The 26482-nt window shown below is 48.6% G+C and overlaps 1 protein-coding gene across 1 annotated transcript in view; it reads right to left on the bottom strand.

The window, feature by feature from the left end:
* PACRG (parkin coregulated) overlaps nucleotides 1–26482 on the bottom strand; it is a 381893-nt gene that overhangs the window by 142912 nt on the left and 212499 nt on the right. The window contains exon 4 of the mRNA XM_024552239.3: nucleotides 25602–25751. Within this exon, the coding sequence (XP_024408007.1) occupies nucleotides 25602–25751 (150 nt within the window). The remainder of the gene's footprint in view (nucleotides 1–25601; nucleotides 25752–26482) is intronic.

Genomic DNA, 26482 nt, shown 5'->3' with positions numbered 1-26482 from the left:
AACACAGCGCCAAGTTGAAGGGAACCTTATACGAGAGCCGCCTCTCTTTCGGGATATTATCTGAATGTTCCGAACGCACCGACGCCACAGCGAAGACAGAGGCCAGTTCAAGGGCTCCCAGCGGGCCCCCGAGAGGAGGAGAATGGCATCAGTAGAAGTGACGACTCCCCTGGCACCGTCTTTCCCCAAGTAGCCTTCTGATTTTGTAGATATACAACCAGAAAAATCCCAGGTAGAGTGAGATGGATGTTCAATAAAGTTACAAGCAGCTCAGGAAAAGGAGTTCCTGGAGCCTGAGGAGTGAGGTGGAGCTCACGCAGCAGGTGGTGAAGCCTCGTGGCAGGCCCCCCGCCCCACCCGGGGACGGCCGGGAGTGAGAATCACGAACAAAACCGTCAAACCCACGGTGGGCAACAAGAGTGAGGCCCTTGGCTCCGTGCCCGCGGAAGTCCCAGAGCAGCAGACACTCTCACAGAGGTGTGGCCTCTGCTGGCTTGTTAGTAAAAGGACCTGCAGTGTTGAGGGAGCTCACAGGAGCCCTCAGAGGCAGGCGGGTGTGAGGCTGCGGCAGTGCCGTCTAGCCCACGGGGTGGGGCAGAGAGAGAAAACGATCTCTGTGTTTGTGGGGCTTTCTCCGTCACAAAGTGCTGTATCATACGTGGTCCCACAACAAAACAAGTGTCGTTTCTGTGTTTGATGGATGCTCTGAGGCCTGATGAGGCTGACTATGTGGTCAAAACCCCACATTTCAGGTCTCCCCTACATCCGGTGTGGGTAAGTATAGTCATTTCTGAAATCTGTGGTGACAATGGTTTTATTTTGTGACTTTGGAAAATGGAAGACTCTACCTAATGGCTTTTCATGTAGAACAGTTTCCATTTTATTCATGAAGCAACACGTGGGTTGAGGACCGAGGGTCGGGCCTCTTGGCATTTGGCGGGAAGGCGGGCGGGGGGCTGGTGAAGTGCCGTGGAGCCATGGGGAAGGCCTGAGAAGGGCTGGTCTGGTTCACCCCCCATGGGGTGGGGGGCTCTCTGAGTTCCTCCATTACCAGGCTCGTCCAGACGCCACAGAGATGGCCTCTTTCGGACTCTTCGTCGGAGAGTCTTGTCTCACAGCAGCACCACGCACACAAGTGCACTGCGTGCACAGCAGCCTCGGGGCAGGGATGCTTTGCTTGTAGAGGATGAACGTGTGGAAGCAGAGCTCTGCCTGGCACACAGTAGGTGCTTAAACGTTGACGTGAATGTGCCATCTCTGCTCACCCTCTTGGCCAACAGTATTAGTGTGTCCCATTAGCCCAGGGTGCCCAGCTCTGCGACACCGCCGTCTGGTCTGAGAACTCTCATGGTCTAATAGAATCTTCTAGAGCTAAAATGCCTCATCCGGATGGAGCCACCAGAAGTGCGCATTTCACACGGAAGGTGAAGGAGTTAAGATGAATGACCACATTGCTCTTACTCAGTTTGCTCACAGGGGCAGATGAACAGTGGGACACGGGAGATTTTTTTTTTTTTTACCATGGGTGCTGGCATACAGCTGAAGCTGACAAGTTACAATGTAGCAGAACTTCGTTCCAGAAATGGCTGACTGCTAGGCCGGTCCCCACTGTAGCTGTCCTTCTTACCTTATTTCCAATGTCTTTCCTTCCAGAGCCACGCAAAGTCACAGCCTTTCCCCCTGGAACTCTACCTGCTCCGCAAGCAATTTCAAATCATTACTGTATTATGAAAAAGGACTAGATTATTTCTCCCATGCCATGAATGGAAAAATTAATATTCTACAAAACGTGTCTTAGAAAGGGAGTCAGAGGCTGTTCAGGCACCAGAAATAATGAATATTTCATCTTTCAATTGTAAAAATATAAAATGAATGGTATCAGCCATTTTGTTTGGACTATGAGCCCCCAAATCCCAGCACTTAAAGGTAGGAAACAGACAAAAAACCTCCAAGCACACAAAGGGATGTTGAAATTACATCCCTTTTCTGAGACAGGAACTTCTTTGGGGGGAGCGCGTCCCCTCGGCTCTCCTCCTGCCTTTACCTCCCTTCAGTCACCGCTAAGACGTCGCTGGACTGGCCGTACACATCTGAGTTGTCCTAACCCCCTTCCCTAGTTCGTCTCTCCTCAAGACTCACAGGTGAGGAGCGTGGGTTCCAACTCGCCTTTCTGTAAGGCTTACAGTCTATAAAACATATGAGGTCTTCATTATTCCGCGCTGGGAGTAGCTGAGTGGGCTACACCCCAAACGGCGTGGAGCTGCTCCGAACAGTCTCTGGGGTGTCTTCCGCCGCCCGCCCCGGGGGACTCAGTCTAGGCTCACTGAGCACCCAGGCACCAGGAAAAGCCATCCCCTCCACGTTGGCATCGCAGTTGGCAGGCGCCAGATGATGCCCCAGATGCCGTGCACATGCTGAGTAGGTCCTTCAAACAGACTTCCGAGGGGAGGACTGCCACCGTCCTCCTCTCACAGGTGAGAACACGGGGGGCGAGGACGTCCCTCGGCCTGCTGACATGGCTCCCCACCCGGGAGCCTGGTGAGCGGGGCCCACGGTGACAAAGGCACACTTCCTCTGTACTTGTCTCACTGCCGGTTCTCACAGCTCAGGCCGAGCAAGCTCACGGGGGGGCCCACGGAACACACTGGACTTTGCGAACTCTTCCAAGCGAGGAAAGGACCGAGTAGGGGGTCGAGGAAAACATCTTGAGGCTTTCTCTGTTTTGTTTCAAGCTTTGTTCTGCGTGGATTTGTGAGGGTCTCTCGCTCACGTGTCTGGGAAGGGAGGGATGTGGAGAGGAGAGGCGACAGAGAGGCAGGCTCTGCCCTGGAAGGCGACACTCCTGGGAGCCACCGCTCACCAGGAGCACACAACCCCAAGAGGCAGATTTCACACGGAATTTCTGTTACCTTATTAAGTCAAACAAGTGAGAAGCCATATGTCTCCTAAAAAAATGGAACATATTTGTTTACAAACATCCATGGTAAGTGGCAAGATGTATAGAAAATAAATATGACACCCTCTGAATTTTTAAAACTCCTTCTTCTTTACTAAGTTAGCCAATGAAATAGGTAAGGTGAAAAAATACCAAATAACGATTTTCCTTTAAAGGACTCGGGCTTGAGGTTTTATCAATAAAGTACTGGTTGGCTGTGCAGTGATCTTGCTTGTTTCTTTTCAACTTTCTGTCTTTACGTGGCCACCATGGACATAAATCAGCAGTGTTCTGCCGGACCGTGCAGAATGGATTCTCCGTCTCCTAGGCCTTCTCAGCCAGGCTCCCTGGGTGAGGAAACCTGAGATCGGGAACTTGAGGGACAAACCGTACCACTGACGCCGTCACTGGGAAAGCTGAGTTGTGCAGACAAGACGGATGTGGCGGGGGGGGGGCACCGCTGTGCACACACCCTTCCGTCAGGAGTCTGAACTCCGTCGCCAGGCGTCCTGGCTGGTGGCTGCGCAGGTGGCCAGTGGCGTGTCTCTGCAGCAGGGTGCGTAAATACCCGGGTAGGCGGCGTGCTCCTGGGAAATAGTGACCGTTCTCACCGCCATCTGCCCCAACGCACAGAGACCCTGGGTGACTGGCAGTCAGTGACAGACCTCGGGGTCCTCTGTCCTGTTTGAGACTGCACCTTTATCGTGGCCTCTGTCACTCTCAGGAGCCGAGTTCTCTTGGATCGCAGGGGAACTTCAAGGTCAAACGAGCCGGTGGTTCTGAGCCGGTGGTTCTGAGCCGGTGGTTCTGCGCCCACCATTGAAGAGAACCCGGTCTCCGTGGATGCCCTGCGTCAATGCCTTTTCTCCCCCGCTGACCATTCTGGGGGTCCTAGGATCTGTCTGGTCTGAGCTCCCTGTGATGGCTTTGCAATCTTTTTCTCTAGAAACTTGTAAAATGTCACAACTTCTGCTCCTTTTACAACCCTTCTAATTCCTTGGGGCCCTGAGCGCCTGGAGCCCCCTCTGTGTCTGAGAAGAAACCTCCCTTCTGGGTCCTTCCCCAGCTGGAGCAGCGGCTGGGCCACAACACGGGGCCATGCAGGATCTCCCCCTTTGCCCTGCCATGGGGCAGACTTCCCCATTCACAAGTGTGCGTGGGGGGTCAGACTGAGGCGCTGGCTTCCTGGGTGGTTTGGAGGGACCCTGGCAGGAGGCAGGATGATTCTAGAAAGCGCTGGGTGAGTGGCCCTTGAGTTCATTCTCCTTTCACCCAAGTTCTGACTTCACCTCTCACTGGCTTTCCATGCTCTGCCTGCCTGGCATTGGCCTCACCCCAGGTTAAACTGTGGGGGGCAGAGCATGCAGAGTCTCGTCACAAGCCCACAGCACCCACCCTCCCAGCTCCCCCTGAGCACATTGCTTTGGGGGTTCCAGCAGCCCCTCAAACTCGCTGCGTCTAAGACTGAGCTCAGCACTGTTGTGTCCTCCCGTGTTCCTACTACTCAAGCCCGCACTGCTGCCCGGACGCCTGGGCCTCTCACAGTGTCACTGCGCCACCTGTGTCCCTGCATCCCTCTCAGTCGGGCTGACCCCTCGGGTGCCAGCTCTGGCCTTCCTCTCCTCTCCATCCCCTCGGGGCACACCCTGCTTCCCACCCTCCGCCTCTGACCCAAGTCCTAGACACGGTGTCACCAGCAAATTCTGCTCATGTGTTTCCTCCAAACAAGGCACGCTGACACCTGTTCTCCTCCACACCTGGGCCTCGGCCCTGCCCGCGCCACGTGGTTCGGAACCCGAGGGCGGGTCATCCCAAACACATACACGACAAACTTCCACCCGGACTCACCGCCCACAGGGACTCACCGCCGGCGCCAGTCTGCCTGTCTCTCAGGGTGGAGGGGAAGTGGGGACGAAGGCCCCATGGTCGGCCCTTAGGGAAGACCTCACATGTCCACCAGCACAGAGGGACACCCTCCCAGTGCTGGGACAGGCCACTGGGTCCCGCACCATGCAGCAGGTGTGGGGTGCTGCTTGTAAGGTGGGGGTGGCTCAGCGAGGGGCCATGGCATTATTGCTGAGAGGCAGCTGAGGACCCGACCCTGAGAGGGACGCTGCGCTTCATCTCCAGTCTCACGGCCGCACTGGAGTCCGGCCCAGGGCTGGGGTGGCCTGTGGGGTGGCTGGAGGCGAGGCCGGCTCTTGGACCTGGCTGGAGTTGAGGGAGTTCCACGTAGACGTGTGGTGACCTTGAGCTAAAACTGTGCCCTCCTTCTGCTCATTTTTATTCTTGATAAAAGCCAGTCAAGCCCCTTGGCTTCTTCAGCCCCCCCCCCCATGTTTTCTCCTCCACTTGCGGTCTTCCCCCCAAAAGGCCCCGCAGACCCACGCAGACCACACGCATCCACGCGGCATCAGCACCCGTCACTCTTGGTGCTTTTCTGACCAACTCAGAAGCATCTGCCACCTACACAGCATAGAAAGCTTCACCTCTGGGCAATTTCAGTATCGACCGAAGCACAAAGCGTCCCTCGGTTTTCCCAAGGTCCGGGCTAGTCCCAGGAAGATAAACGGCGTCATCCCCTCCTCCTGGCCCCACAGTCCGGCTCCATCACGGAGCTCACCCCAAGGCTCCAGGGCCGGAGTCTGGCTGTTCCGTGTGGGTCTGGAGCCAGGCACATGTTTGTTAAATACTGGCTTTATGGGGCCCAAGGTTTCTATTTCTGCATCGGGGTTTGGGCGATGTATTGCTTCAGTGGCTGATTACAATCATGAATACCCATGTGCTGGAATGTCACAGACCGCGTTCTAAAGATGGTGAAGTCTCCTGAGAGCCTTGGCTAGGCTACCGCTAATGTCTCTGAGGAGTCATTCTAGAACCTTAAAATCAAGCAAGCCCCTTCCATAGCCCTCCCCACACCTCACGCCCGCGCAATCAAGCACCACAACTGCTTCTGAGTTTTAACTACACGCATTTGGTTGCAGTTAATTAGCTGTATCGGTAATGACGCAAACGCTAGGGCCATTAAGAAGTAACTTTCAACTGCTTGCTTATAAAATTACTTGATGAATTTAATAAATTGATTCCGGTATTACCTAAATAAAGCAAACCCAAGTGAACACCTGGATATCAGAAAAGAAAAATTAGGGCATAGAAATTCAGTTAAAATTCAGAATATGATTCATTCCCTTAAATGAGAGCCCCTCAGGCATTTAAATATATGATTCGATTTGTTAAAATTCAATTTACATACTACACGCCAGAAACATGTTTATTAGATAAAATGAGTTACACCTGAGCGTGCAAACACATTCTCCAAGAGAATTGGTTAATACACTTAGCACAAAAATAGAAGGAACAAGAGCAAAGCGTGGCCTGTGGTTGCCGGGATTGCTTCCAGGGAACACAGGTGCAGCTTTACAGGACGCAGAAATCCCAGGAAGGCTCCACGACAATGCAACACTGAGACAGTCACCAATTCTTGGACATCCCCCCAGGCGTGCTCCAGAGGGCGGGGCTGGAATGAAGCTCCTCAAACACAGGTATCAGGCACTCTCAGCCAGATCGGAATGTTTCCTATCAGTCCTGAGCTGGTGCAGTTACTAAGCTTGAAGGGTGGCTATTATTTGGTCCCCTGGCAGGTGGACTAGCTGTGTGGCTGTTGTTTGCATAAACCCCCCATTGTGCATAAGTGCGGCAGGAGCACCCCGTATTTCCTTCGCACTTCTGCAGAGACGCTCACTAGCAACAGCACCCACATCAGTGTTCCCCGCCTTCCAGTACGGAGATCTCGGGGCTGCCGCCAGGGTCTGCAGGAGTGTCACGGAATGCAGAACCTGCCGGTGCCAGCAGCTCGGTGGGCACCGGAGCTGGGCGCGGGTGCTGGGGAGCCAGTCACCGAGTATTCTGCAGGGGGAGCCCGCCCCTCCTTTCCTGGGGTCTTGGTGACAAGGCTCCACACAGAGTGGGGGTGAGGAGTGATGGGGACACACTCCTTGACTATAAATGACAACCAGCTTGGAGGATGGGGAGAATAGAAGGAAGACAGATGGAGAAGAGAAGGGAGACCCCATGTCACCAAGAATGTCACACAAAGGAGAGTGAGCAGCCACTGGGCTTCAACAGAGGTGAGGATGTAGGAGCATCTGTCCTTCCCACTTGCTCACGGATGCTGAACCATGTGCTGAGGCCACACGGCCCACGAAGGCCGGGCAGGGATGAGGCCCAGCTCTGACCGGCTGCCCAGTGGCCCCTTCCACAGGTGGGGATCCCCTGGCTTCCGCGAGTGACCTCAGCTGGCTCAGGCCACCACACCGCCTCTGCGGGGTAGGCCATGCAGGGCCGTCATGGGGTCAGCAGGGGCTGCTTCCGTGGATCGCTGGAGGAAGACACACCAACAGGATGCGACCTGCACTGGCTGTTCTCTAGATGCTCGAACCCTCCACCCACACCTGCGTCATGTGGCCTCCTCAGGGGCTTCCCGGCTGGCAGTCTCCGGCAGGGATGAGCGAGCCCAGTGTAGGCTCCCGCCAGCTCTGCGCTCTCAGGACGGCCTGTTAAAGGCACACAGGGCAGAGCCTCGGGCCCCTGTTGCCAGCACCCTGGCTTCAAACTTGTAAGAGGGGACTCACATTTGTGCTGCTGCTTGTGAAGGTCACTCCGTTATGTTTGTGCCTGGAACAGTGACGGTGTAGATGAGGCCACTGGAAGAGGGACTGACTGAACATGAAGGAGGGACCAGCTTTCCCTCTGGCACAGGTTAGGGGTGGGAGGGACCGGTGCCACTCCACCCAGCCTGACCTCTCAGTTCTACATCACAAGGTTCGGCAGTGGCCGGACAGCCTGGACCAGACATAATTCTGCTTTCCCTGGCCTGCCGCAGCTTGCGTCTGGGAGGGCCAGCCTACCTGGATTTCGGGTTTCCTGAAATTTTTCCATAAATGGACCTTCTCCGACTCTGGCCAGCACACCATCTCTCTGTACCAGAAACGATTCTGCCTTGTGATTGTCCTGCCATCTCTGTAGAACGTTTGATGTTGTTCCAACAACCCACCCGTGTACTTGATTTTGTGGGGACCCTGGGCCCCCTTCCTCCGCTGTCTCCCCGTGGGGCAGGTTCTGGCTCCCTCCCCGGATACTTCAGCAGCAGCCTCCACAGAACCACAAAGTAACTGTGTGCACTGTCAACAAGCAATTAAAAAAAAATTAGAAATCCATTCTTGCTTATCTCTCAACATTCAGTGAATGGACATATATTCCTTCTTTTACAAAAGTGTCACTTGTCCCGAGAGCGCACTTGCTGGAGCTTCAAGCCCTGGGAACAGAGGGTGCTCGGGGGGTGGGGGGGATGGATTTTCTCTTCCATGACAGTCTATGATGATGTCATGAGATTATAAAGATAGGAATATCTTAAAAGAAAGAAAAGAAAATCAAAACCTACTAGCACATTCTCATCCAGCGTCCTCTTAGGCTGGTGAGTAAGTGCTCCCTGAGCTGCAGGGAGGTTTTGCCCTTTGAGATGGAACGGCAAATGGATTTTCAAAGCACGGAGAACAAGGAAGACTTTCCTGTAATAGACAAAAGGTACTCTAACAATGCCATCAACCATCGGGGTGACCAAATGTAAACTTCAACCAAATTCTAAACAATGCGTCAGGATTTTGGAGAAATTGATAGAGAACAGGGGAGACAAAAGGAGAGTATGGCAAATAAATGTTGTCTTGAAATGCCGACATGAGGAAGGGATACATTTGGGGTATGACAGAGAAAAGGTATACCTGGCGTCAAATCAATAAAGCAGAAAGGGGGCACACAGGGAAGAGATGCCCTGAGACCTGCGGAAGCCTGTGAAGAGGGACCGAATACCAGGAGGGCACCAAGTCAGAGCCACACCGTGGAGATGAAAGGCAGAGGAAAAGGTGCAGAAAGAAAGATTTTGGTTCAATATAGGAAAGGACTTTATAAGTGATTCTGTTCATGACATGCCGGGCATTTTCATTCATTCTCACTTGGTCGCTGCATCATCTGCGCGCCCCTGCCCTGTGCCTACGAGTGAGCTGATGGCCCTGCCTGGGAGTCCTCCCCCACAGCCTCCGTGCTGTTCCACTGCACTCCGCCCTCTGCTTAGGTATAAAGACAATGAAGCAGTCCTTCTGGTTTTAGATTTTCACCTCTTTGTCTATTAAAATCTCTTCTGTGCTCCTTCCACATTCTCCCTTCTCATTCCCCCCGCCCCCTTCCTTTCTCTCAAAATAACTGAGTATTTAAGCTGAAGACCTACCTACCACCCCATCATTCAGACCGAGTAACAATTTTCCTGACCGCTATTAGCAAATCGTCTTCCCCACACTTACAAAAGGGAAACTAGGGTCTCTTTCCTCTCCCCATTCTACAGTTGATTTGGATCTTTCAGTGGCCAAATCTTATGAGCTCTGCTTTCTCCAGTGCATTTCTCACAGTTGTCTCCAGTCACTGGAAGTCCTGCTGACGAGGAGGAGGAGGACTTCCGGCAGAGACCGGCACCGTCAGCACTGAGTCTCCCCGCACAAAGGACGGCCTGCTGCCCCTGAAGAGCGGGACACTTCCGGATGAAATGTCTCACTTTCAAAAGGTGTTCATGTTATTATGTCCAAGCGGTCCTTTAGGTTGCATTTGTTAATTCAGCAAAAGTCTGTGCCTACTCTACTAACTACTATAAGAGCGCTTTAATAAATATGTAACATTTGCCATAAAAATCACCATTATTCTATATTTACATATTTGTTAAAACTCTTAATGCTATCCTATTGTATAAATACTGAACTTGGATCTAGTATTTGTCCAAGATCAACGGCCACACATGATACTTTAAAAATACATAATAAATAATCAGTATTGAACATACTTCTTTTTATATAGTAACAAGGATAAAAAAACATGCCTTTGCAACAAGTTTGGGTGTTATTAGTGGAACGTGTTGCTTTAGGCACTGGAAGACGGCACAAGTTGGAGTGCCCGATCCACTGTGATTAGTGCAGTTGAAATACTAGGTATTCATGAAACAGGGAAAACTACAGAAATTACCACTTTTTGTTCCCTTTCCACAGCAATATTGCCATCAGTGCCATTTTACTAATTAACTAACAGTTCACAAATTACTTAGTCTCTCTGCCTTCATTTCTTCATCAGTTAAATGAGATTAATAAAACTGTCTTCCTCCAGCTTTGGCAAGGCTTAAAAACAAAAATGAAATAAGCGAACAACTAGAACATGAACAGAATCACAGAAATGAAGGTCACATGGAGGGTTATGATCGGGGAGGGGAAGGGGGAGGATGGGGGAAAGGTACAGGGAATGAGAGGCATAAGTGGTAGGTACAAAATAGGGGGAGAGTAAGAACAGCATGGGAAATGGAGAAGACAAAGAACTTATATGTACAACCCATGGACACGAACTAAGGCGGGGGGATTGTAGGTGGGAGGGGGACTGCAGGGTGGAGGGGAATAAAGGGGGAAAAATGGGACAATTGTAATAGCATAATAAATAAAATATATTTTAAAAAAAGATGATTCATGAAAAGCATTTACCCCAGTATCTGGCATATAGAAAACACTAAATACTATTAGCTAGTGTTAGGAGAGTTCAATAATAAAAACTTGGAATAAATTAACAAGTAAATAATCTCATGAAAAATAGCAAGAAATATCTACCCTAGAAATATAATTGGCAGAAAAATTGTATGAGAGCTATATCAGTGAAATCAGAGTTTAGACGAGTAATCAATTCTAAGAGCACATCAACGTTTACAAAAAGGGGTTTCTAACTTTCCACAATTGATTTGACAGAGAGCACAGAATCCTGTCACGAGACGGCATATTAATCCATGGCCTTGGTAACAGAATTCTAAAAAAGTTTATCCTCCTGGCTTCAGATACTTCAAACAGCGTACCTTCTACAGAATATACCTTTTTTTTTAATGAGCCAACATTGAACCGCTTCACCTGAACATAGCAAATTGTAGATTTAATGATATTAATGCCCATTTTTTAAACTTCCCAAACTTTAAGCCCTTTTTTTTCTGGTTGAACATTTTTTGAGGCAAACAAATCAGGGCATTGTAATTACAAAAAGAATATCTAAATGCTAATAATATTAACCGCATAGTTTCTGAGTCAGTTTTATATTGTACATGCCAAAGATTTCCAACCAAGAAATTAAACAGCAATTAGAACTTATCTTGCAATTACAATCTTAAGGTGTTAATTTGTCAAATGTGCTAGATTATATTTCACAGGCTTTTATAATGGAAATTCTTGCATAACAAACCTAGCATTTAACAGGCATGCTTGGTGTGGTGAGCACTGGGTATCATAGTAATTCTTTACTTAGAGAAACTTAGCTTTATTAATACTAAAATCGTTTGTCTGCTAAGGGATTATTATCCTTGAAAAATTTTATTTGAAATGGATTATGCTTTCTTTTTAAAATATGGAAAACTAAGAGAAATTTAATAGTGCGATCATTTTTTTTTAGTAAAAGTAGGAGGAAAATTCTGATAAAAATAGGCTGATTTTCAGAAAGAGGTTCATAGAAGGGCTTTTCCATGCACTAGTCCGTGGAGATAAACACTGCATTTTAGACTAGAGAGAGAGTGTGAAAACACTTGTTTTCTGAGCAATGATCAAAACTAGGAGAATATTTGTGCTTAACTCCAAGTATTCATTTGGCAAAATAAATGAGGAATAAATGGCAAGAGCCACTTTAATCTATATACCTACTGTTTTTTGAAAGAATTGTCGGGAGAACTAGGTGATTAGTTCGGATACAAAGGTTCTGAACTGTTCCACCTAAAACAATCGGCCTTCTGGTAAAGAACCATGTTGGAAGGAAAACATTGTGTGAACGAAATTACCTAAAAGTAAGGTTTAAACTTGCTCCATGTCTTATTAAAGTTTTTCCAAGTTAATCACATGGAAGCTATTAGTTTAACTTTCCCGATCAAGTAATTCTGAAATAAACATCAAACGTGACTAGCCAATTAAAAAAAAACCCCAAATTCATCAAGCAAGGAAAATGTATCAAATTATGAATTTAAGAAAGTTACTAGGTATCGGTTGCATGTTCAGTTTAGCGGCTGTGGACACTGCACTTCGTCTGTTATGACAGAGTTAAAGTCTTCTTACACTACCCATCTCACCCTACTCTCCTAATGTCACTAAAATGCTATCATTGTTCCATTCTGCTTTTATAAAAAACAGCTACAGTTCTATTTAGTTCGGGCTATAATTTCAAATTCATTATTTTTAAAAGGAGCTCTTTTTGAAATTAAAAAAAAAAAAAGATTAAGTTTAGTGGAGAGTTGAGTCCACAACTGGTTTTCCAGTTTAGTGTGTCGACCACTGCCTGGTAGTGTTTTGTAAAGAACACTGTACAGAAATTGAGAAATATCTATTTTTGCATCCACTCATTTATAATTCCTTTGTTTAAAAAAAAAAAAAAAAAAAGCGTGAGAATGTCCATGACCGCGAAGATCCTATCTAATTTGGCCATCCGATTTTGACAGAGGTTAGTTTTACAATGTACCAAGTACTCAGGAAGACCGCTGTTGGCCTGGCCTCTTCCCCTGTGCCATCTGGTCCCTGCCCAGGAAATGAGCAGACACACTGGCCAAGAACTCATCACATAAGCAGGAAAAGAAGAGATTCTGACCCCCTTAGAAAACAAAACAAGTACATTTTGAACCTAACTAATTTAGACTTGAATCTTAACTGCTGCTTGGGGAACTTGGGCAAAGCCGTACAATTTGAGTTGCATCCCTTTCTGGGAGCTGGTCCTGGTACCTGCTTCCCACGGCAGCTGGGAGGGCTCGCCTGGGCATGTGCAGGACAGTCCCAGAGAGAGGGGCGGAGCATGGTGTTCACGCTGCTCAAGGCGACTTGCTTTCCAGTTTCAGGACAGGTGTTGCCTCCCTTTGGGAGTTGAATTAGACTTGGTACATTTCATTAAGTCACCTTTTTTACATTTCTTGAAAAGGACATGGACAGCGTGTTATAGTTTAGTTGGCAACCCTGTTTTCTTTCTCAGGGCTGCATAAAACATAAAGTATCTCTAACCCCTGATGACATGTCAGACGTTGATGAAACACAGTAAGAAGCTTTCAGACATAGTTTTTGAAAAATACTCTAGGGTGTAACTTTCTACCAGGAAGCCCTGGTCCACAGGTGACTGTACTATACACATCCCTTCTCTCCCCTTTTACCGCATTTATAATAAATCACACAAATATGTATAGTATTCAATGATGTCTGTTAGCAGAACTACAAGCTTTTCAAGACCCTGGATGTCTACAAATAAAAATCCAGCTGACCTGGAAGTGAAAGCAGAGCTGACAGAGCAGGAGAACTGCGGGCACGATCCCGTCATTACGGCTCAACGTTCCTGTTTGTTAAAATGTTGATATCATAGCACCAGTTTTTTGGTGGGTGATAAAGAGAACCGCAAGACACACAAAATAAATGTAAAGGTGAAATGTGGGGGGGTTGGGGGGCAATGCAGAGCTGTAATAAGTAGGCAGAATCTAAGAGTCACCGGCAGAGTGGAGAGCCGTTTCTGGTTCATTGCCGCCTCAGAACGAACATAAATAGGCTCACCAAAAGCTCACATGAAAGTACTGTATTTAAGGGGAGAAAAAGCAAATTGATCTTGGAAGGGGCTGAATAGAACTTAGTCATAATAACACCGCCAGCGTTACTTTCCCCTTTATTACCTGCAACATTAATTCAAGCTGTGCGTGAGCATGCAGTACAGAAAGCAGGCCAGCAAAGAAATGACAGTGCTATTTGCAGTTTTTCTAAGGAAATGTGTCCACTGGAGTTTTCAATTCCTGCTTCACTGGTGGTTAAGCTTCTGCTGAGCTCTACACATCCCATTCTATTGGTGTGGAAAACAGGGTTTTGAGGGAGACAATAAAAGGAGAATGCTGATTTCTCGCTAAGTTGAAAACTCTTCCTGTAGGTTTGTGTAGGGCTCAGGGAAACCAGAATTCACGAGGCAGGGAGTCGAAAAGGGGCCCCAAGGGTGGGGCCGGCGCATCCTCCCTCACCTCTGCAGGAGTGTCAGGGCCAGGGGCCGGCTGGACAGACCGGCTCTCAGAGGGGCATGCGGCCAGAAGACAGTGCGGGGTTTGTTCCAAGGGCACTGTATTGGGGCTGGCAGAACCCAGAACCAGCTAGAGAGCCCAGAAGGTGTGCCCACAGAGCTTCCTGGGAGGGCAGGGGATCCTGAGCACACAGAACATCCACAGTGGAGGCCACACCACAGGAGACAGGCAGCCTGACCCCAGCCAGGCTGGTGGAGGGCCAAGGGTGGAGGGTGGGGCGGGGGGGCGGGCGCGGGGACAGCTGAGAGTACATCAAGTTTGGAGTTCGGACGAGTCCCTTAAAGAAGCAGTTCAGGCAGAGGACTGTGTGTGTGACTCAGCAGGAGGCCACAGTTTTTCTTTGCTGTCAGGGAACTGTGAGTAAAGCTTATTACTATTGTTATTATTGGGTCTCCAGTGATCTCTTAAACTTGCCTTTTAATTCTGTCATGAACAGCGATTATTCAATGTAACAATTACACTCGATAACATGCTTATTATCTCTGCCATGTCCACACAGAGGCCTCTAGAAAGTTATTTGTTGGTGTTCCTGAAAGGCTTGCATATACAAGAAAAAGAGAATGAAACTTTAATTATCAGCAAGCCCGCAATAGGTGATACTTCTGGTGACTTAAAAAGTGTAAACTGTGGCCTGACCGCATTAGGAGACTCCTTACATGAAAACTTTAAAGATCACTGTTGGCTTTCCTGCCCAGATTAAGTAAAACTTTCTGTTGCACAAAGAGAAAAGAAAGCTGTTTTCTCTCGGGCGAGTATCTCCATGTGAGCTCAGGGGGCCTGTACTGGACTCTGAAATACAGCAAAGCCTACGGGTCCCTCTAGGCAGATGCTGTTCAGAAATGGGACGATTTCCAGCCAGCAGCAGGGAAGTTACCGGCCCAGGTCTGGGAGCCCACTGTGATCCAGCCATTCTGTCCCCAGACGCTTTTTGGGGACCTCAGAGGGGAGGGGTGCGGAACAAAGGACATATTTCCCACATGGCTTTGCAGACAGAGGAGCAAGTAGCCAGAGTCACCACAGCCCCCCTGCACCTGGGCCTTGCAGGCCAGCTGACAAGGGCGACACAGGAAATGGAATCTCCGTACGGGCGAAAGGTGACCAGGATGGGACACACTGCTTCCTGCTCCTCAGAGTGGGATCTGGGAAGGTCCCTGAGAGGACGTGATGTATGAGTTTACTTCTGGGGAAAATACAGGCATTATCTCAAGTCTTTTGGCCAGGTGTAGGGTGGTCACTAAGGGTCAAGGTCAAGAACCCGGGGTGTAGGTTCCATGCCCCATTCAGGGCCAGTGCCAGTCCCGCCTCCAACCTTCCATTCCTTACAACAGTGACCCACCTACTGTGTTCAGAGATGACTCGTGTAAGTCACCTGTGGAAGGTGCTTGCGATACACCTGTCCCCGGCCTGGGAGGATGGAGAGGTGCCGGGGCACTGGATTTGTCTGCAATTCGGCGTTCCTCTGACAGTCAGGTCCCTTTGATGAAGTGACACGGTGGGAGCAGCGTGGTGCAATGAGAACGACGTAGCTAATGAGGTGAACCTGGGACGCCCAGGACAAGAACCCTCGACCCTCAGACCAGGAAAGATTCACACACAGGAGATGCGAATGTGAAAGCCGGTAGTTGCCGGCAGAAAGCAGCGTCTGTCTTGGGGTTTCAGTGAGCCTTCAGGGAAGGCAGTCCCCAGCAAGCCTGAGGCCTTTTGATTACATAAACACTTTAGCTCTCTCCTGAAAGGAAGTGCGGGACCCCAGGAAGGAGCGGAAACTCTCTTTGGAGGGCAGGGGCAGGGAGGCCAGCAGTGAGAGCTTATCTGCCTTGGGGTATTTCTGCAGGTAGGAATCACTAGCGCTGGAAAGCAACCTCTGCATTGCGTTTCTGACTGCTGGCGACAAAAAAGATACTGACTCTCGAACATGCATTTTTCATCTAGTACCTTAATAAATCATTGCATTAACTCTAAGAGATGTCACCTAATTATCCTGAGGGGACTGCACCGGGAAACCACACACGCACAACTCCTGTGGGGCAGAGAACAGACTTGTAACATTTACCTAACACCTGCTCAACGGCAAACCGGTTTCACCCACATTCCTCGTTCGTCCACTCCCTCAGCCTCGAGTCACTGGCGTGCAAGGGGATTTCCCTGCAGTTCTCCGCAGGTCAGTGAGCACTGGCTCCACGACCTTTGCAAGTGCACACTCTTCACATTAAGGCCACTAAGGGCGGTTATGGAATCCATCAAGGGCCACTCAGCTGGCAAACCCCAAGCCAGGGCTCAACCCAGGAAACCTGAAGCCGGGAGCATCTGCTCTTAAACTCCATCCTATTTCTCGTCTTTATGCACGTCATTCTGTCCGTCCCTGTCTGCCAGGTGAAGCCCTATTTGTTAGTTCAAATCCCATTCAGGTGTGAAGTCGCTGAATCCTCTTGACCACATGGGACAGGGACAGGTACAGGTGACACAGTCCACCACACTGAGTGGCTTCCCATGGTCTTCACGGGGGCTGGTGGCAGTGGCACCCTTGGGTGATTATGGGATATCGGGGCAGCCCCTGGAGCTGAGGAAGCATTTGCTCACCTCTCTCTCAGGATGTAGCATCACCGAGGGAAAACACAGCAGTTCCCTGCCATCTCCTCTACCCCGAATGCACCCGGGTCCTCCTCCTTTCCTAACTAAGCAGCCCTCTCCTGCTGGAAGGAAAGGGAGACTTTTTCTGTTGAAGGAGAGAGTTCTCTTTCACGGGGTTGCGACAGAGCAGAAGGCCCACCCAACCTCTAGCTTTATTTACCAAAGGTGGCATTTGATCCCCACACACCTCAGGAGCCTGTCCTGGGACTCCATGACTTTCGGGAACCTCCAAATGTGGCTGATGTTTGGAAACAGGGTCATTGTCGACCTCGTGAGTGAAGTTAAGACAAGGTCGTCCTGGGGTGGGGCAGGCCTCACCCAGTGCTTCCCACCGCTGGTGTCTTCATAAGAACAGGGGAACGGACACAGAGACGGACACCAGAGGCAAGGTCTCGAGGAGATGGAGGCAGAGGTTGGAGACATGCTGCTGGAGGCCAAGGGCCCCAGGGACTGCTGGAACCACCAGAAGCTGGTGACAGGCAGGGACAGTCTTCCCCAGAGACACCTTGGATTTGGACTTCTGGGCTCCAGAACTGTGACACAGCGACTTTCTGTTTAAGCTGCCTGGTCTGTGGTAATGTGTCACGGTTGCCCTCGGGCACGAAATCCCAGTCTTCAGGACTAGATTCCTATGCCTGTGGTCACCACCGCCAGGTCACGTGTTTCTAGATACACGTGGCAGAAACTCTGAGGTGGGCTCACCCTCCGGGCAGGTAGAGGCAACTTACATTTTGCTCCTGCTCCCCACACACGGGTTTCTACAAGGGTACGAGGGGAAAATAACCCGAATACAGCAGTCTGGGTGAGGTGACGAAGGACAGCACTGAATAAACCAACACCGGGCATGCGTATGGCAAATATGTTCCATGCAAACGTGCATTAAGCACCCATTTCTTCCAGGTGTGCTGCACTCTGCACAGGTAACGAGCACCTGACACAGTTTCCCCGCGTGGAACTACCAATCTAACACGTGACAGCCAGTAAACAAGGGCGCGGCGCAGACCGAAGGTACCGCTTGCACCAGCAGCTCTGTTATTCTCCTTCGGATTCTGTTTACGCCAACTGGCGAGACCTGGGCAGAGGAGCGCAGCAGACAGGCAGACAGACACACGCACGCTCGTCCCAAACCCAGCTGGCAGGACTTGTGGCCCCCCAGTTCCGACACGTTCCTCAGCGCACTCACGCTGGAACACACGTTCCAATGCTTTCAAGCCTAATGAACCTAATGATTTCAAAGGAACTTCGAAGCAGATTCCTAAGATATAAATCCATAGGCTCAGAGTTGTACAGAACTCCATGGAGGGTAAGCCTGAATTCCAAAATTAAATTTAAAGCTCTGTGAAATAACCTTCATATAGGCAAAGCACAAAACAGAAAAACTGAAGATTTTGGGGGTAAACAGTCAGCTCTCAAAAGTCCATCGACATTTTAAAGGTGCGTGAGAACAGGTCCCCTAGAACTCAGAAATATCCACGGGGATTTATACCAGGTTGACTAAAACCTCTTCCGTTCTTGTGACACACTCTTTTAGAAGACTGTCAGCCCGTGGTGCTTGCGGGGCCTGGGGGACGGGGGGAGTCGCGGGGCAGGAGGGGGGTTGGCGGAGGTGGGAGAGGGTATGGGGGGATGAATGGTAATGGATAAAAATATGATAAAAAGGGAAAAAAGACGATCAGTATGAAATAATTTTTTTCCTATGTTTTAGAAACACTTTGAATTTCAGGGTCAAAGACCTGGTACAAATATTCTAAAATTCTGTAAATCCGGCGTCCTCACAGCCGCTCTGTTTTCATGTGTCTGAAAGAAGACCGTGGCGCTCTCTCCCTGGGCGCGCGTCCACCTGCAGCGGCACTGTCCCCGCCCTCTCCGGGACGAATCTAAGCCCGTCTGACGCCCACACACAGCAACATGGCCTTTCACTGTCCCCAAGCTTGCATATTCCACAGCACACACTCACACCACCATTAGGGTCGCTGACACCTGAGTCTCTGGACTGTCCCAGGTGGCGCCCAGCTCAGGACTAAGGGTGCAGTTAGGGACAGAGGACCCAAAGCCAGGACCACCTGCAGAGCCCGGCTGCTGGCCAGCCTCCTCCGCCAGCAGTTGGCTGTGAATGTTTTAGTGCCACGTACTGGCTCCTGCTTCTCCAGTGCGATACACCGTGACGTTCACTCTGTAGTTTCATCTCTGAAGGCTACACAGTGAGCACTTCTGTTTTCTTAATTCTGTGTAACTGTTAGTAACATTGGTAAAAGGACACAGGAAAGAAGAGATTTCTATCTGAGAAACCCTCCTTTCTCTTCTGCCCCAAAGCAGTCACGGGAAAGACAGTGTGCTTTAGACACCCAAACTTCGCCGCTTAGAATTGAGGAAACAAGCTCACAGGCTGAGATTCGAGTTTGGGTCTTTCAACAAGGACCCTGGTCCAGGCAGCTCCTGTTGGCCACACTCAGGCTTCCCTTTGGTAAATGCGACTTTCCCCAAAGCATTGGCCACATACTCGAGCCTGGAGATCGTGGCAGGAAGGGGCGGATCTGAAAACCAGTCACCATGGGGTGAACCCCAGAGCCCTTCACTTACTTGGCCACCTACCTGGCATTTGGCAATCAGTGGTAGGATGGATCGAGTGAAACCAAGGGGGTGGTGCTGCTGAGGAACCAGGAGGCTGGGCCTTGGTCACAGGCTCCAGGCACCCAACAGAGGACACATGGCATTCAATCACCCATTTGCGTTGCTGGGTAACAATGTATATGGCATCACTACATTTGTATATAACATCATAGAACAACACATGTATATAATAACGTATATAATGTTGCGGGATAATAGTGGCTATCTCTTTTAATTCCCAGGCAAGGCCAGCCTCTACATGAAGCAGCTCTGGGTACATTATCTCCATTGTCATGCCAACCCTACACAAAGGCACCTACAACTGTTCTTTACAGATGGCAACATTAAGTTCAGCGGGCCACAGGACTTGCCGAAGCACACCTCTCTTCTGGCTCCAAAGCTTACTCTTCATTCCACATTACAACTCCCGTCTCAGATTTATCTGTAGTTTTTTAAACTATAGCCCACTTAAAGCCCGGGGAGAATATTATTCATAAACAGAAGCACAGAGCCACTCTCTCTGCTAGGACAGGCTTGGCATCGTGTCCCTTTGAGCCTATGCAAGTGTCAACGGGGCACAGACTGCAGCTGGCGGCTCACTGGCCCCTGCCCTGCCCGTCCCCGGGGAGACACCATATCGGTGGCTCCTCACCGTGGTGACTGCCTGAGCACCTGTCCAGTCCCAAGCCACTCAGAGAAAGAGCACCCAACGGTACAATAGGACAGAAACTGCAAGAAGGGGCAGGCAGTAGGAGGAAGCTAAAGCTTGGGATTTGAGAGAACACAGGCGGAAGGACAGGTCATTCTATTTGAGGAATACTCTCTCTCTTCCTCCTTTTCTCTCTCTCTGTCATTTATATCTGGTCTCATTCTCCAGAAGATTTTGTTGTGGGATTTGGAAGAACTATGTTTGAGTCGGAATTTAACAACACATTCATTTACAAGAAAGATAAGGAGAGAAAAGAGGAAACAGAAACGTGTGAAGTGGCTCTCCCGTGCATTGACAGTGAGGATGAAATTGTTTTCTAATGCTACATGATGCAAATTTTTAATATAATTTTAAGTGTAAATAAATATATGTTAGTGAACACGTCTGCTTAAATAAAGGAAGTATACACAGTTCTGTGAATAAAATATTTAAGATCATAAAGCAGGATTTATTAAAATGCTATTAAAGCTAAATTATGTTTGTAGTGAAAATGCTGTTATAATTGGAAACCCTGTGATAAGCCCCTGCTAATAGGACTGCATCTACGGTCACACAGCCACTTGAAGAATAGTTTTAAGTTTAACAGCTAGAATGCTCCAATTTTATAATTCGGCCCTCTGGAAATACGGCAAGCTGCCTTCTGGTGTTGTACTGACAGGTTTCTCAGATAAGGAGAAAACGAGGCTGAAGCTCATATTTTTCCCCCCTCAAATGTCACAAAGATTTTAAGCAGAATATAGTTGAGTGTAGAATTCCTGGTGCGTGCACTCAGAAATGTTCCCAAATAATTAGCCATATTCGGGACCAATTAAAGCTATGGCAAAATCTATAAATTCCCCACATAGATAAACTCTAAATAGGAAGATACCCCCGCAGCCAGTCATTTCTCTGGGTAAGCCCGCGAACATCTGCAAGGCAAAGATCTGGATGGAAAGTGCAGAGGAAGACGGAGGAACCGCTTGTCTAGTTTGATGGTGTGAGCTCCCAGAGACCTGTCTGGCGCTGAGGCAACCGCACTGACGGTTTTACAGTTTTCTGGAGCAGCAGGGAGACGCTAATGGTCTTTCAACATCACCGTCTTTCTTCTTTTATGCGAGAAGATACGAAATGAATGCTTAGGTCTCAGTTCCAGATTCTGCTGTGGGCTGCGGTACTGACCTACCCTGGGTGGGACAGGAGGCAGGGGCCAGCGCTCGGCTCCCAGGATGGCTGGTCAATACAGAAGTAAACGCTCATATGGGAGAAGAGTTTCCGAGAGGCACTTTTACAATGAGAAATGGAAATAGTACGTGTATCGTAGGTTTCTTTGAGGGCCATTGAGAAAATGCCTGTGAATCATATGCCTCAGAAACGTGCGCTGTAACCGGGACTTCGGGAGGTGGCTGCTCCCCGATTCCCCCGTGTCTTTAATAACTGCGGCTCTGCCGTCTCTAGCGCTCTCTTCACCTTCCGTCTCTCTCATCCCTACCTCTGTCTCCCTCAAGTTAATTAGACCCTAAGACCAGGTCCTAGAAGACAGTGTCCTTAGGGCTTCGTTTGTGAATCGTAACTGAACAACGGGCACGCACAGGCTCACTCTGCAACGCCATGGACATTGGGGTGGCCAGTAAGTCCATTTAGGTTTTTTTCTGTAAAAGACACATTTTTCATTTTCACCAATAACCTTATTGATTTGGATATTTCTTCTTTTTTAAAAAACTATATTTTAGTGATAATGCTATTACAATTGTCCCAATTTTTCCCCCTTTGCTGCCCCTCTACATAGAACCCCTATTCCCTCCAGCAATCACCCCCTTAGTTCATGTCCAAGTGCCACTCATATAAGTCCATTGGCTTCACATTTCCTATACTATTTTTAACATCCCCCTGTCTATTTTGTACCTACCATTTATGCTTCTTAATCCCTGTACCTTGTCCCCTGTTCTCCCCCTTCCGCCTCCCAGCTGATAACCCTCCAAGTGATCTCCATGTATACGATTCTGTTCCTGTTCTGCTCATTTGCTTGGTTTGTTTTTTTAGATTCAGTTGTTGATAGTTGTGAATTTGTTTCCATTTTAATATTCATAGTTTTGAGCTTCTTTTTCTTAAATAAATCCCTTTCACATTTCATATAGTAATGTCTTGGGGATGATGAACTGCTTTATCTTTACCTTGTCTACGAAGCATTTGATCTGTCCCTTCATTCTAAGTGATAGCTTTGCTGGATGGAGTCATCTAGGTTGTAGGTCCTTGCTTTTCATCACTTTGAATATTTCTTTCTGGCCCCTTCTAGCCTGCAAGGTTTCTTTTGAGAAATCAGTTGATAGTGTTATGGAAACTCCTTTGTAGGTAACCTTCTGCCTTCCTCTTGCTGCTTTTAAGACTCTCTTTATCTTTAACTTTTGGCATTTTAATTATGATGTGTCTTGGTGTGGTCCTCTTTGGGTCCAACTTGTTTGGGATTCTCTGCACTTCCTGGACTTGTATGTCTGTCTATTTCCTTCCCAAATTAGGGAAGTTTTCTTCCATTATTTTTTTCAAATAAGTTTTCAATTTCTTGCTCTTCTTCTTCTCCTTCTGGCATCCCTGTGATTTGGACCTTGGTACATTTGAAGATGTCCCAGAGGCTCCTTAGTCTATCCTCATTTTTTAAAATTCTTTTCTTCTTTCTGTTCTCATTAAATGATTTTTTTCTTCTTTATGTTCCAAATCATTGATTTGGTTCTCAGCTTCATCCCCTCCACTGTTGGTTCCCTGTAGGTTTTTCTTTATTTCCCCCAGTGCAGCCTTCATTCTGCCTGGGACTTTTTTATGTTGTTGCTGCACTCAGTGAGTTCTGTGAGCACCCTGATCGCCCGTGTTTTGAACTCTGCATCTGATAGGTTGCTTATCTCCATTTCATTTAGTTCTTTTCCAGGAGTTTTGTTCTGCTCTTTCATGTGGGCCATGTTTCTTTGTCTCCTCAATGTGGAAGCCTCCCTGTGCTTGTTTCTGTGTGGTAGGCAGAGCTGCTTTGACTCCCTGTCTTAGTACGGCGGTCCATTGTAGAAGAGCGGAGCTGTAAGTTGTGTGGGGCGGAGTCTTAGGTGATCACCAGGGTGGCACAATCCGTTTTGCCACTCCGTGGCTCTGGGAAGGGGAGGTCGGGAGGAGGGGACAATGCCGCTGCCTGGCGTTTGGAGGTTCACCCGGGAGGAAGCTGTCTCCTGTCACTCGCCCTGTTTCCAGTCACTTCATCTTCTCCCCGCATGTCACTTGTGCCCTTCCAGCTGTTACCCTGGTGCTGAATCCCAAAGGGGCTGGATCCGTGTATGTTCTAGGTAAGGTCTAAGTCTGCGTGGGCCCTTTAGAGGAGTCTTCTGATAACTTGGCAGTTTCTTCCTCTACCCCAACCCCCACTGGTTTATACAGACAGAAGTTATGGGGATTTATCTTCCTGGAGCTGGAACCTTGGGCTACTGGATGGTCTGGTTTGGGGCTGGATACCTCGTTCCTGAGGTATCCCTCCTGATTTTTATACACCACACATGAATGTGGGACTTCCCATTTCACCACCTGTCTGTGCCTCTCCACCTCTCTCTGCATAGCTGCCCCTCCTACCCACCTAGATTAATGTGGCTTCTTTAAATCCTTGGTTGTTGGACTTCCATACAGCTCGATTTTCTGATGGTTCTGGGTGATATTTGTTTTTTAGTCTAGTTGTAATCTTTTCTGTAGCTGTGTAACAAGGCAAAGTGTGTTTACCTATGCCTCCATCTTGACCAGAAGTCTGATTTAGATATTTTGAGTATGTAGGCTATCTTCCACATGGTAGAACGTTGATTGTTCTCACTTAATGTCTGCATTTCATCACTATCAACTTCAACCGGTCTACCCGACTGTGGAGCATTATCCAGTGAAAAATCTCCAGCACAAAATTCTGCAAACCACTTTTGACATGTTCAATCAGTCACAGCACCTTTTACATACACTGCACAAATCTTTTTTTGCATTTCATTTGCATTTTTACATTTCTTGAAATAATAAAGCACATATGCTAAAAATGTTGCTTATTTTCTTCCAGCTTCCATATTAAAATGGCTACACAAAAACTTACCAATTTTGATAAGTTTTTTAAATGCACGCTGATATGACAGCTGTCACAATACAATCTGAACAAACTGTTTCAAAGGAAGTTAAAGACAACTACTAGAGCCTCTTATGGAAAAAACCAAATGGACTTTTCGGCCAATCCAATATCCGGTGCTACCATTCAGTAAAAGTACGATTCTGAATTAAGAATATTTAACAAGTATTTTCCATATAGTAAGAATGCTGTTACTACACCTCGCAGTTTAGACGATGAAATACTCAGTTACTAACCTCCACTTTTTCCTTTCCTGAAGGAGTAACCACCTCATCTAACTGTCCGCATGAACTCTGCCGCTCTCCAGAGATTCTGAAATGGAAATCACCGCACTCGATTCCGAGCCCCCTCAGCTTCCACAACCCCAGGGGAAGTTCCATTTACTGAACATGTTTAATATGAAACATACAAGTAGGCCCTACTATTGAAAGTCAGCTGACAACTTTCTGAGAATGCTATGATTTCCTGAATAATCCGCCGAAGTAGATGTTTAAAAGAAATTTGGGGATAATATACAAAACAGTGATTCCAAATAAAGTACTTGTTTGTGGTGGGAGCTGCCATACACCTGTTTTTGTTTTTTTTTTGTATGTACAATGAGATCATGCTGCAAAATTCATGCAGTGTTCACTGAAGTACTAACTTACTTACATGGATGTCAGGAATTAGCTTTAATGTTGACTTACACCATGATTAGAGAAAGCATGGAACTTCCAATTTAGCAACATAAAAGAGAATTATGTTCACATGGCTTCAGGAGGCAAACGAGGACACTCACACTCTCCGTGAACGGAGTACACCCACCTCCTGCCCTGGGTCGGCCGCCACAACTGGTCCCGCATTTGCTGAGGCAGAGCACACCCATCTGAGCGGCTCAAGACCTTCGACGACTTACACACGGACATTTAGAAAGGTAAACGTTCTAGCACGTACACATGTGTGTGTGTGTTTTTAGACAGTACTTACCATCAACTGAGTAGCTACAAGTTACGTATCTTTCTATTCATTTTGCAGAAGTGGAAGATACGTGTTAAAACCACCTGTACCACATTTCATTACATATTGTTTTTAAAAATTCCTCTTGAATCAACAAAAACTGCAATTTTAACAGGAAGTATCTACAGGTAGAATTACTATCAAGAGAAAAGACAAACTCAAAACTTACTAATGTATCCCCAAAACTATTAAAAATAACTTTACAATATAATTACTGGAAGATTACGGAACTGCTTCGGCGTGTTGGCACAAAGTGAGCCAGCTGTACGTGTGAGGAGTCCTCAATGAAGCTGTTGATTTTACGGCTTCCCTGGGAGCAGGAGGCGGTGTGGTGGGGGCTATGCCATTTAAACCTGCACGCGGATCTCGGTTTATCTGCAGTAATAAATCCTAAATGGGCTGCTAATGAACTCCGCTTCAAACCACCACGGCCCCGTTTTGGGCCTCAGCAGGCGTGCTGCCCTCTGGGGTAACTCACCATTCATGTTCTTGAAGATGTTCAGGATGGGGAGGATCTGGCGGTAGTAGGGGACCAGGGCCTCGCCCACCATCTCAGCCGACAGGACCAGGTGCTGGATGACTTTGAGCGTGACGCACATGACCTGCCGGTTCCGGAGGTTCAAAGCATCTGAATGGCAGGGAGAGGAACAGAAACGAAGAGCATGAATCTCCACGATGACTAGGTGAATCGACTGGTACGGCGTTTATCTAAGCTGTTCTCTACCGGGGACCGCCGAGGGGTGGGCCTTACTGTTACAGCTTCGCAGGGTGCGCTGGGGCCCATAACCCTGTCCACACCACCTCGTCGGGGCGCTGTTTGTTCTCCCCACTGACCGGGACCCCTCGCCCGCCCTCAGCAAGCAGCTCCCCTCTCTCCCGGGGAGGCCGTGATGGACGGGGGCACGAAAGGGCAGAGAACAGTCAGCGTCGCTGGAGTTGAAGGACCCCCTGAAGGCTGACAACAGACACATTTGCAGTGAGGGAAGGCGGGCAGGTGTGCGGGTGAGCGGAGCCTGCAGGCCGGTCACTCACACTGCGACCGTTTTCGGTAGAAGTGAACACGAGCTATGTTTACACACTCAAGAATGCAGGGAAGGAAAGCAAAATCTCAAGTGTTTAGAACTTCAAAAGGAGCCAGCTGCAAACAACTAGGAGAGACCAAAGAAATACAAAGTGGTTCTAAGGGGCCCTTGCGAATGCAGGAACTGGCTGGGCTCCAGGGTAGGACAGGGGACGGGCAGTGTCCTGGGTTCGCAGGCTTGCAGGACAGTGCCCTTTGCTCCTCCCCTCAGGGAGAATCAGAGGGCCCCGGGCCAGCACACGGTCACGGACTGAATGAACCTGGCTCACAACCCCACA

The sequence above is a fragment of the Desmodus rotundus genome, chromosome 11 (genome assembly GCF_022682495.2).
Source record: "Desmodus rotundus isolate HL8 chromosome 11, HLdesRot8A.1, whole genome shotgun sequence".
Taxonomy (NCBI): Eukaryota; Metazoa; Chordata; class Mammalia; order Chiroptera; family Phyllostomidae; genus Desmodus; species Desmodus rotundus.
The sequence above is the reverse complement of the archived record's forward strand: the minus strand, read 5'-3'. Positions and strand labels throughout refer to the sequence as shown.